The sequence below is a fragment of the Poecilia latipinna genome, unplaced genomic scaffold (assembly GCF_001443285.1).
Source record: "Poecilia latipinna isolate Pla-1442-1.1 unplaced genomic scaffold, P_latipinna-1.0 Scaffold46, whole genome shotgun sequence".
NCBI classification, from domain to species: Eukaryota; Metazoa; Chordata; class Actinopteri; order Cyprinodontiformes; family Poeciliidae; genus Poecilia; species Poecilia latipinna.
Window position 1 is genome coordinate 309697 of NW_015112662.1, and position 12084 is coordinate 321780.

Sequence of the window (12084 nt, forward strand, 5' to 3'; positions counted from 1 at the left end):
TGGGAGAGGAAAGGGAAGAAAAATAAAAAAAAATGAGGGAAAGGGCGGGAAGGTGGGGGGGGGGGGAGAGAGAAAAAAATCCCAGAGAATCACTTAAGATGCACCCCACGTCAGAAGAAGATGGGTATGGTCTTGTGTTATTGGCATTGAAAACAACCATTCCCATTTTTTTAAAATGTATTTTTCCATTTTTATGATACAACCTCATTCCAAACTGTATTTATCCCTTTCCTCAAGATGTGGAAAGAGCAGAAACACCTCGATTTTGAGATGTCCGTACTTATGATTCACAGCTCTTAGGTTTCTATTCTTAAATGTACAAAAATATCAAAAACTTTTTGCTCATTGTTACAATGGGTTATTTGTGTGTAGAATTTTGAGGAACGCAATTAATTTAATACAATTTTGAATTAGGTCGTAACAGCAAAATGTGGAAAAAGTGAAGTACATTATGTGCCTTTTGTTTTGCAAGAGGCACTTTGTTGCAAAAAAAAAAAAAAAAAAGCAAAAGCAAAAATAAAACAAGCATATGAGCTTTTTTTCATGTAAACCAGCCAGTCACAAAACTAAGCCTATTTTGAAAAACAATTTATTTCAGAAAATCATAATCTCAATAGCATTTCAGTTGATTCTGAAAAATGTTGAGCAAATGGTTCCTTTAACACAGCAGCAGGAAATGCCTCTGCATCTAACTGCAAAACCGTGCAAGTGTGACTGAAAACCAGTGAGAAGTGTGAAAACAGATGAGAAATTACTCATAACCTGACAGTTTTAAGCTGATTTTCATAAGTAAGAAGTCAAACTAACATATAACTTATTTCATAACAGCTTTCAATATGAGAGTACAGAGAGCAGCTTTAAAGATGATATAGAAATGTTGGGTATAGCTTAAAACTTGCATCATTTACAGATGAGCACTAACAGTCACATTATACGCTAAGAAAAGACAACAGAGCATTGAAACTTAACTTATCTGGATCAAGAAACATAAGCGTCAAATTTAAATAGTCGCTCTGCATTTTAAACTATTTGTCAGTCTACTACTAAACTCAATTTGAGATGAATAACAGGTTGTAAGAGAATAAATTTGCACTCCAATAGCATTTATAAAACTTTTTTTTTTATTTGTAATAATACACCTGATTATTGATGGTGGTAATATATTTTATTAAATAAATAAAAGCAAAATGGCTTTTATGTGGATATCATGGTGGTTCTTGCTTACTATAATGCTAAGAAAATACAAATTAATTAATGCTCATCAGTCTGGAAAGGGTTATAATGGCATTTCGAAGGTTTTGGGACTTGTTACGGCCCTGGGCCTTGTAGGCTGGGTTGCAGGTGTAAATGCACTTTAACCCCTGCATGGTCTCCTGTTTTGTTTTGACCTTGAGTCGTAACAGGACTCAAGAGGATCAAAATGTGGTCGCCTAAATGGATCAAATCAATCATCTGAAAAAGGCACTATGGTTTTGTTGAAAAAAAAATGGTGAGATGTAAAAGAAAAAGACATACAAGTGTGAAAAAAAATCTGGACTTTCTTCATCAACTGTTATGTTTCTTAATCCACTTCATGTAGACATACTTTACTATTGTATCAATTGATTTTTGAGGTTATTTTACCTGCAAAGGTTGACAAATGACCTCAGGTTCTGATTGTGTGCAGGCTCCAAAATCTGTAACAAAAAAAACAAAACAAGAAGATCCCTTAAAGGCTGGAGAAAACAAATAGACATCAAAACCCCAAAGTTTTGTCTCAAGTGTCCTTAAGCTGCAGATTTGTTATAAAAACACAATGGCGGGGCAGATAGGGTACAATAAAGTATCTTGAATCTTGAATCTTGAAATGACATGTATGAAGGGGCGTTATGCCTATATTCACCCTGTTCCGTTTCTCTGCCTGCCAGCCACTCATGCAGGAAGAGAAACAGGGATTACCAAGCTCAGTTCGGGGGCTCAGACCACTCGCACACCCGGCCATAGAAGGAACTTGAGGAAGCCAAGAATTCTGGAGATGTGTTGACACATTCACATCACACTTTGTCTCTCTCACACAATGTTAAGAAGATCAGAACTACAACCACCATAGAAGGCAGGGGTCTATTTCCAGGGGCCACAGGATGTGTGCGTCCATATAATGGCAGACAGTGTACTGCACTGGTGCTATGAAAGCATGCGCAGCCCATGACCCCCATTTCAGTATAACCTGCTGTCACAGACACAAATACGAAGGACAAATAAGAATCAAGATTTTGATTTTGAGGTACTAAAGTCCCACAAAAATCTCCAGCATAATGAGGGTCATGTAAATTTGTCAGATGAAAAAGAATGAGACAAAAAAAAAAAAACAAAAAAAAAACTGAATATAGCTGATACACTTGACTAATCAAATCAGAAAGTGGCAGCTATTTGAGTTGAAATAAGCAGCAGATTAACTGAACAGCAACAAATGGACCCTGTTGTCTGGTTCATGGTGGCAGCATGTTGGAGCAGCTCTGTTATGTTAGTTCAGATTTGTTCTTTTTCTAGATCTTTTTCATAATGTTCTCTTTGGTTTTTAAATGGTGTGCAGCTGGAAAAAATTGGAGACTTTTTACTATGTGCAACCATGGCAACAATGTATATTTTGCAAATGGAAGCGGCTGATTAGCATCTTAGAAGCTCAAATAATACATCAACTATGACCCCCAATCTCAGAGGAAATAAAAAGGAGGCTTCAGGCAGTCATGAGTGTCACACATCAACATTCTTCAGTCAGAGACCTCTTCAGGTTGTTCTAATACAGACTGCTACCTGATATCCTTCCTGCCCATAGCCTCACCATTCACAACAATTTCAAGATTGTTGAATGACATGAGCTACAACAAAATTTTATTTCATGTACAGTGTGTAGATGATGAGCTCATCTGAGATAAGACCAACCACACCATCAGCTAATGTAGAACTTGGCATCAAGGGCTAAAATTGATTTCTTCTGCAAATCTTGATTTGACAAATATTGCTCCCTTCTCACCCAGTGTTCAGAAGGGAGCAATATCTATCAAATCCCTGCTGTTTTTCTGTTTGCTTTTGGTTCATGACAAACATAAGGGATGTTTTCCAAACTCTGTCAGTACTCATCACTAGCTCTCAATGGGCACAAAAGATAAACATCTTAACATGAAATCTTTTAAACACTTTACATTAAAGATCTGTACCAAAGCATGTCAATACATTTATCATGCAAACAGGTTACTGCTGCCTCTGCCTACCTTGTCTTCCCTCAGATATGCTCTGATCAGGTTGAACATCTGTGCAGACGGAGGAAAGAGGAGTTGATGTATCTCTCACTTCTCCTTCCCCAACTGTGTCCACTACTGTCCACTTTTTCTCCCCGTCCTCTTCTTCAACTCTCTCTGGCGAATAGTCAGTTTTTTCCTCAGGGCTGCAGTCTCTTTTCCCATCCTGCACCCAGCAGTTCCCCTCTGCTAGTTCATTTTTCAAGAAGTCCTGTAGAGCAAACTCTTCATCCCAGTCCAAGTCAGGCTAAGAGAAAAATTACAGAAACAAGAAAAATGTAAGAATATCAGGACAAATCCCATTGATGAAAGTGCTGGAGGTGGCTCAGATAAAGCAGCTCATCTCCTTGTTCCATTCCACCATTCACAATCTGAAACCTATGAGACCAACTGCACCAATTGAATCTACAGGTACTACTAATCTTTTAAGATTTGAAAGTACCATGACAAGTACATGTTCATTTAATCCACAAAAAAAAAAGAAGTTTTATCCAAAAGCAAATTACAAGAGGGATCAGCTCAACCCCTAAGAAAAAGCCATGATTTTTAAATAAGTTTCAAACATCAGCAATGGGCTGTTTGAATAATTTGAAACTAGGAGCTGCATTAAAGCAGAATGATTTAGTCATTGTATGTAACAGCAGTGCCACTGTAATGCTCCAGCATGCGCAAGCACGACAATCTGAGGTTTAAAAAGTGTGTAGGTGTGTGGCCTTATTAATTTTTTGTGTGGGCGCTCATGTCCACTTAACTCGCCGGCTCAAACTCGGCTGTTCTCTACCAGATGCTCCAGCTGTCTACAAACAAAACAAGCTGCATCACTGCATCTGACGGGCCAAAGTGATAACTGTGTTGGCGTCACGGATTACGCATTTAAAGTACTAAAAACTGAAACGTAAACCAGTAAACACCTAGACTACATAACGTGTTGTCTGCTTTAACGTAATTAATCAATTGTACAATAACATCCCTCTTCCCTCCTCTCAGACCTCCTCCTCCTCTGGTGCAGGTGTTTGGCATGAGGCCTCTCTGCTGTCTTGAGATATCTTTAGCTGCTCCAGTTCCTCGCACAGCTGCCGCTTCTGGTTCTCCTGCTCCTGCACCCTGGAAGACAAAATCCCCCCAGTTAGATTTTTCCCAAGCAAATCGCAGCACAGGGGCGCAGAACTCCCAAAGCGTCTGGAAGTATCAGAATGAAAACGTATCCACACAAAGCTCCTGGATGAAAATAGACATACGGTACCCAATCCGCAGGCCCATGCAGTGTCCCATTCTGTTGCCCACGGTGACCAGCGCCAGTTCTCCCACTGGCACTGTATTGATTTCCTCACTTTATTTCTGTAGATGTAGCCTTTAATATTGCAGCCCACAGACCAAGATGTGACTTATGCTAGAGCCATGCCTCTGTCTTACAGGCTGTACCTGGACAGCCAATCTACTCTCCCTCTCTACTCTAATATCACACTGGCCTAGGCCTTTTATACATCTGAAGGGGATGGGTGTCTCCATAAACACACATCGAAACACACACAAGCTTGCAGCACATGGCAAATTCTCTCCATCTCTCTCTCTCTCACACACAAAGTCAGAGGGAAATCCAGGAATGGCCCAAACTTAGTGAGGTAAGCCTTTTGGGGTCGCTGTGGTCAGGATAATTAGCTGGTCTTCCTCTTTTCAGTACAACTGACTAGTCAACTGAGACAAAGAACAAGCAACAAAAAAGGGGATACTTTCATCTTAAAAACTTGTCTGCTGTTAGCTTTAACTTTTTCAAGAGATGAATGAACAAAGAACAGAGTTTCTACACTTTTTATGTTAAAGTTTTACACTTTTTCTGAGAAACTTTACCATGAATTTATGGACAAGATGTTTACTTATGCTAGACTTTAACTATGAAACATGCAAAGAAAAACAATAGACAGAGGGATGCATGGACGAGTGATGGACTGACAGATGGAAGAGAAATCAGAAGGACAAAAAGATGAGCAGATTGACAAGTGGACAGAGGGACACAGATAAAAGGCTGTTTAGCTGCATCAGCTGGATTGTTGGAGAGAAACTAATCAGGGGACTGACAGACTGATCAACAGATGGACAAACAACAGACGGATGAACAAATGGACAAGAGGACAAATGGACAACCTGACAATAGGATGTTAGTTGACAGTTTTAGGGTTGCTTAAACTTCAAAGATGATCCAATTTAAAATGATATATTTTTTAAAATTACTCTACATTTTGAATAGTTGCTGTTGGTAAATAAAAAAATGTTTTAGGGTCCTTAAAGTCTCTGCCAGTCAGTACTGAAAAAGTTATAATTCTAGCTCCGCCTACTAGAAACTGATTCATCCAATAAGATCACTCTAAACCAAACATCCCATGTTCTCATACCAAATATCCACAAATTCCTCTCATCCAGTCAGATCAGACAATCAGAATGCACTCACCTGACTGAAAGGTGGAGGATCTCAGTGCGGGATCTCCTCATGTTGCTGGCCATTTTGATCAGCTCCTTTTCTAATGAGTCAGTGTACTGAGCCAGCTGGTCCAAGCCGACAGCCCAGTCTGCCCTCCTAGCATCGAGCTCAGCCTGCACCGTCTGCAGGCGGACAACGCAAAGGGGTCACCGTCTCTCCAATGGATGAAATGCTACAGGGTGAGCAACCTGTAGCATCTTGTTTTAAAAATACTCATTTTCCCTGCTGTACTGAAATGCCACAACATAAAACTAGCTTGTACCGCTTTCACCTCAGGTGCACTAAAGCTTTCTGTCTCATTGGGGATGCTTTTTGCTGTTTGACAGTAGAAGGCTAATAAATGCAGAGTGGCAGCAACACAGAAGAAGAAAAAAAAACACAGTGAGGAAGGGAGGAGGGGAGTGGGTTGTGATCATGGTACAACACTGACTAAACAGCACTGCTTGGATGGAGCCTGTTACATAGTTATATAAGTGAGATCTCCAGAGAGGAGAAATATTGTGTGGGAAGCAGAGAGAGAGGGAGAAGGAAAGAGAGAGAGCAGATACAGCGATGTGAGGAAGATGGAGAACTCAGAACTTTGTGACTCATGTTAGGTATGAAAATAGCTTGTTACAGATTTAAAGGCAAAAACATGTAGATTTTTATAAAGTATTTCACCAAAAGCTTTAGCTATGCACAAAGTTTTCTTATTTAGCTTTGTTTGGGTATCGAGATTTTGCAAGTGGTCAATTCAGAAATAGATATTCAGAAATTTTAATATTTGTGAACTCCTTTCGTGTCAATCATTTATTTAAGACATTTTTACAGGCGAGCGAAAAAAACAACACTGATTTATTTAATCATAAAATTGACAAAAATCAACCATTTTAGGATGTGTGATATTGAGAGATCCTAGACCGAATTAAAACTCAAAATCACATGAAGCAGCTACCACTTCTGTATTTTCTTCTACTTTGATGTATGAAAGAAAACAGTCTAAGCTTTTGATAGATACAAGCCAAAACTACAAGCCACTACCACTATCTCGCAAATTGATATATAAAAGAGGCCAGCAACATTAAAGCCTACAAGGCTTAAATGAAATTGAACAATAACGTAAACGACAATGCCACACAATATTAGTAAACTACTCAATCTAAGAGAGCCATAGTTAAGATTTTTAAATTAACTGGAGAGCATCTAACCTGAAGATCAAGGTCGCTGTTGCTGTTTGACTTTGTGTGGTTATCCATCATGTTTTGAACTGCAGATAAGACGCAGGTGGCTTCTTCTTTGAAATCTCTTTTCTGGGAAACAAAGACAGAGCATACTATCAAAGCTAAGGAAGTATAATAAAGGTAAAAGACACAAGTACTGACCTTCTTGAAATACTGCTCTAAACCTAACCTATCATTATACCATCTCTAGTCTTTTGCTCTTTGGCAATGCACCACAGTTTTCAAGCACAGGTTTCAGATGGCAGTCATATCTTTCTACACCTATAGAAACACCATAAACAGACTTTTAAAATAACAAAACCTATCCACCGTTGTACCTAAATACAATTAAATGCCAGTGAAAATACAACAAATGCAACAGGATGCTGTGCTCAAACTGGATGGGTTCTGGCTATTCAATATTCAAACAGATTTATCAGAAGTTCAGGTCATGGTTTCAAATGTAATCATACTCAATTACCAGTTTGTTTAAGAGACTCTTGTACTCCACAGCTACATGTTCAGTGTTGGGTCCCTGCAGCATCAGCAACACCTCTCTGTCCAGCGTTTCGTCCAGCGAAGAGGCCGTGGTCATTGTAGTGGACAAATAGTTCACTCCAGCAGAAGTCTGGAAGCATAAGTGATTTTTTAAAATCAATTAGCAAAAGGCCTTGTGCATCACTTACTATCACTTTGTGATAGTAAGTGATGAGTGGTGAAGAATCAAGTCCTTTCTTGTACAAAATGTTTTCACTGAACACTTAAATTATACAATGAAAGCTGAGCAAAATAGAGAGAGTGGAGGGGTGCTGACCTCCAGTGGTGACTGTGCCAGAGCCAGTTCTGTCTGTAGGGATCCCAGACTGCTCTGGTTTAATCTGTAAGCCACTGACAAAGCCATACTAGCCCTGTGAGGCAGACAGGGTAATGGGTTTAGGGAAAAAATTAAATAAAACAATTACGTTCTTCCTCTGAAAAAAGGAGCCTTTTTTTTTTAACGAGATGACTTGAAATACTTACCCAGCGAGATCTGGAAGAATCATCTGTATTTGGGTCTCAAGCTTGTTTTTATCCTTCCTCAGCAGCTGGATTAGAGAAAATGAGAGGCAACAATATAATTTCCAAAGAGAGCGTGTGATTTAGTAAATGACAAGTTCATTACTAGGCATATATGCTTTAAATGACAAATATTTAATTTAATTCAACAAATGTTATCATTTTTTGGGAGAATTTCTTGTCTTCAGTCTGACTTTATAATAAATTAGGCATGGATGAGAGTCATCAGTTGACTTTAACTCAATGGCAGGGGAAATTAAAATAAACATTTTAGTACATATATAACTCATAATGTGATGCATGTTACCAGACTGACCTCTGTGATGGCAGAATATTCCTCGACTGCTGCCTTCAGCTCATTTATCTGTCTGTTCTTCTGCAGGAAGTAAGTGGTATAGGTTTGAGGTTTGTAAAAATGTGAAAACTGCCACTGGTCATTTTACTGGGATTTCATTTGAGAGACCAACGCAAAGCGGTGCATAATTGTGAAAAGGAAAAAAAAAGTGACATGGTTTCCAATTCTTTCCAAAAGAAAATCTAAAAACTTGGAGTGAATAGTTTATAGATCGATCTTTCACCATAATAAAAGCTACAAATGTTTTCTGGTGTGTCCTTACTAAAATATTTACACAAGTTTTCTTTAAATCAGAGAAAACGGAACATAAATGCACAATAAACAGATTTAGATTTTTTTAATAATCTAAAATCTATTGGAAATCTAGAAATGTTAAGTTAGCACATTAAAATGCTGTATTATTTCATGTTGTCACTTTTTAAAATCTAAATAAAATGCATAATTTGAGGCTGAGATTTAAAAGGTTTTAAACTTCTTGCAATGCACCTGAATTTAGATTTATTGGTAAAAAATGACTGCACTGATTAATAGCAGCTTTAGAACAGTACACTTGACAAGTTAACTCACCTCCACAATAATAGATTCTTTTTCACCAATGACGGCATCAAAGGAGTGATTTTGCAGCTGGATAAAGGTCCAAAAACATAAATGTGGATCACTATTATTATGCAAAGATACTTTTAAAAGTTCACAATTTATGTTAAATGATTGAATATATGTTATAGAAAACTGTCTCAGAAGAATCCAACCAAGCAGTGGTGCATAATGGGGGTATCAGGAATAAAAGACAAGTGGTAGAAATACCTGAAGGTCAGCGTTAAAGTCACACAGCTCCCTTATTTTGTTCTGGAGCTCGTCTGTCTCCATGGTGATCTTAAAGTTCTAGGAAATCAATCAGTCAGACGTTTGAACAAATAGTCAGCTCTGTTCGGATTGGACCACGTTATTAGTATTTTCAGTAATTATGTCTGTTAAGTGAGGTTATTTACTCAGTACCTCTTCCTGAAGGGATGCAATCTGGGCAATCAGGCTCTGATTTTCTCTCTCCTAGGAAAAAAATAAATATCCATACATAACTCACATACATAACTGCATGCCATGCAGTTTTCTTACATTTTGAAACCTCAGACTAAATATTTATGTAAATCAAGTCTGATGACATAATATTTATAATCTGTAATGGAAAAAAAAAATAACTAGTGATCTGCTAAGAAACTAACACCAGGGCTTTAATTAAACTCAAACCATAAAGCTTTGTAATTTCAGAACAGATTGCACCATCAAGTAACACCAAAGATGTCTTCTTCAGCCTCAAGATGCATGACTAACCATACGCTTGCTGTGTGCCGAGGCGCGAGCTCTCCCTTCTTCTGTACAGCTCAATGTTGCCTTCATCTCTTCCACCTCTTCTTTCAGCATCTTCTCCTTCTGTGTAAGCTGTTGGTTTCTGTCGTAAAATAAGAAGGACGAATAAGGCCAAAATAGGCTGCTTCAGTAGGCCAGCACTTCACATTTGTGAGAGAATTAGGAGAACCTTACAGCCTGGCTTGATTGCGTAGGTCCTCGTTTTCCTCTGCCAGTTTCTGGTTGCTCTCCTCCATGCTCTCCACCACCTGCTTCAGCTTCCGTACCTCTTCCTGAAGCTTTTGGTTGCTCATTTGAAGATCAGCAACACAATATACCAGCTCTGATGTTTCACTGGGAAGGGGAAATGAAAAACACAAACACTTGTCTGTGAATAATACCCTATATGCAAAATACTGGGTGTCACATATAAAACAAAAAAACTTGGCGGACTTGTAACTTTGACTTACAATTCCACTCTAGATGCCTCTCCACCAAAGGCCTCCAAGCTTCCCGATGTCATATTTAGCAACATAGACCTTCGGGCTGCAAAACACACAAACAAAAACCAATAGTCTCTACGTGTTGACTACAAGTTGCATCTACAGGTCAGATGGGTGGTTAAACGAATATTCACCAGAGGCACCATCTTTGAGTTTAACTGAGTCTTCCTGGATGTGGTTCTCTGCTGAGACTTCTCTGTGATAAAAAAAAAAAAAAAAAAAAAAGGTGAACTCATTTTTAACAGTCATTTATTATAAAACAGTTTCAAAGGTCCCAAAATAAACTGAAAGAGCAGCAAGGAGTTTAAGAAATGCAAAATGCTTTGGGTGAGTAGTCCACTGACGTCTCTACTTTGGTTACGTTTGTCTAAAAGGGAAGAGATGTTTGCCCCCATGTATGGCACCATGTTCAAAGCAAAAAGAGAAAGATTTCAGCACAATGCCTCAAAGTAACTTTGAGGGACTGTGGTGGAGGATAAATTTGACTTATTTTGCAGGTTCAAGACCCTGGAATCTTGCAGTCAGTGAGTCAATCATGAACTCTTCAGAACACCAGAGCATTAAAAAGTTAATTTATTTGTATCACAACTAAAGCTAAGCCAAGACTACTGCTGCTGCTGGCTAGATTAGCGAACACTGCAGTAAATACAGTAGCTTAAAAGGAAATGATCAAGGTATTGCAATGGCCCAGTCCAATTCTAGACAATTTCAAATTGCACAAAAACCACAAAAGCCAAAAACCGCTAAATATAAAGAAACTGAAACTGACAATAGGCATACAGAAACGGACTACTTAAAGTAAAACCACATTTTCCCAGTACCTGCTATTGCGGCAGTCATCTATCCACTCCTTCATGACAGCGTGGTAGGTGTCCAGATCAATGGACACGTCTTTATGTTCTGGGTCCAGCATGTTGCAAAGTTCCTCCAGTCCACTGTCTTCAGAGCTTCGACTGGTTGTGTGACGCAGGTAGTTGACAATATGAGACACGTACACTTTACCTAGAGTGTGAAAGCGTGACCAAGTTTTAGGAGAGAGCCGTCTTTGACAACTCCGACACAGTCGATTGAAAGCACTGATGTTTGAATTCTGTAACATTTTTATCTCTCACAACAAACCACCAGTTTCAATCTGCTGGTTTTCTAGGTTTTGACAGTGATCGTGTCCACTTTGGCACCCAGTGCTGCTTTAATGGAAACAAAAGCAGTTACCATAGTGATAGTGAACCTTTTTCAACTACTGGGTTTATAAAAGATTTCTCACTCCAGGCTAAAACTAAGTTTGTGGTTACATAAACAGTAACCTATCAAAATTTTCCATTTTAAAAAAAAAGTAGACCAATGACAGAGGAGTTCAACCTCTTTCATTTCACTTACTCCAACAGTTAAGCTGAAAGTGATTCATATTCCTAAATTTAAAAGTATTTTTACTCATCCACAAAGATTGATTCTAATAGGAAATGAGGAGTGTACGCAATTTAAAACAGTTTTACATGAGTTTATACAAGTTTATTTACAAAAGATTTGTATCTAGGATTTTCACTCTTCTCAGTAATCAAGGAAACGTGTCACATTGTCCTTACAGTAGTCCAACTTTTCTTCTGTTAAGCATTTTGTGTACTTTCTTTGGAAATTTGAACATTTTACTTCTTGCCATCATCTCAGTCTTTACCTCCCTCCACAGATAAGTTTTGCACTCTAGCTGGGCTCTAACAGGGGTATGAATAATATTCTAAAATATAGTTGCAATGTAGTTAACGTACAAATGTCTTCAAGTACCATTTATGCCAACTGAATGGTAAAAAAAAAAAAAAAAAAAAAAAAAAAATTTTTCAAAATTTTTTTTTTTTTTTTTTTTTAAGAACCCTTAAGG

At 38.3% G+C, this 12084-nt stretch overlaps 1 protein-coding gene across 14 annotated transcripts in view; it reads right to left on the reverse strand.

The window, feature by feature from the left end:
- lrmp (lymphoid-restricted membrane protein) overlaps window positions 1-12084 on the reverse strand; it is a 38874-nt gene that overhangs the window by 18412 nt on the left and 8378 nt on the right. For 12 of the 14 annotated variants that reach the window (XM_015049717.1, XM_015049759.1, XM_015049741.1 and 9 more), the window contains exons 4-20: window positions 11033-11213; window positions 10346-10407; window positions 10179-10254; window positions 9904-10062; window positions 9694-9811; window positions 9361-9411; window positions 9169-9246; window positions 8932-8988; window positions 8326-8385; window positions 7974-8038; window positions 7768-7861; window positions 7435-7581; window positions 6942-7043; window positions 5725-5876; window positions 4267-4382; window positions 3252-3527; window positions 1624-1676 (exon numbers count right to left, since the gene is read on the reverse strand). In XM_015049717.1, coding sequence (XP_014905203.1) covers window positions 1624-1676; window positions 3252-3527; window positions 4267-4382; window positions 5725-5876; window positions 6942-7043; window positions 7435-7581; window positions 7768-7861; window positions 7974-8038; window positions 8326-8385; window positions 8932-8988; window positions 9169-9246; window positions 9361-9411; window positions 9694-9811; window positions 9904-10062; window positions 10179-10254; window positions 10346-10407; window positions 11033-11213 — 1847 coding nt within the window. The remainder of the gene's footprint in view (window positions 1-1623; window positions 1677-3251; window positions 3528-4266; window positions 4383-5724; window positions 5877-6941; window positions 7044-7434; window positions 7582-7767; window positions 7862-7973; window positions 8039-8325; window positions 8386-8931; window positions 8989-9168; window positions 9247-9360; window positions 9412-9693; window positions 9812-9903; window positions 10063-10178; window positions 10255-10345; window positions 10408-11032; window positions 11214-12084) is intronic. The other 2 variants (XM_015049783.1, XM_015049725.1) reach the window with 1 other exon arrangement.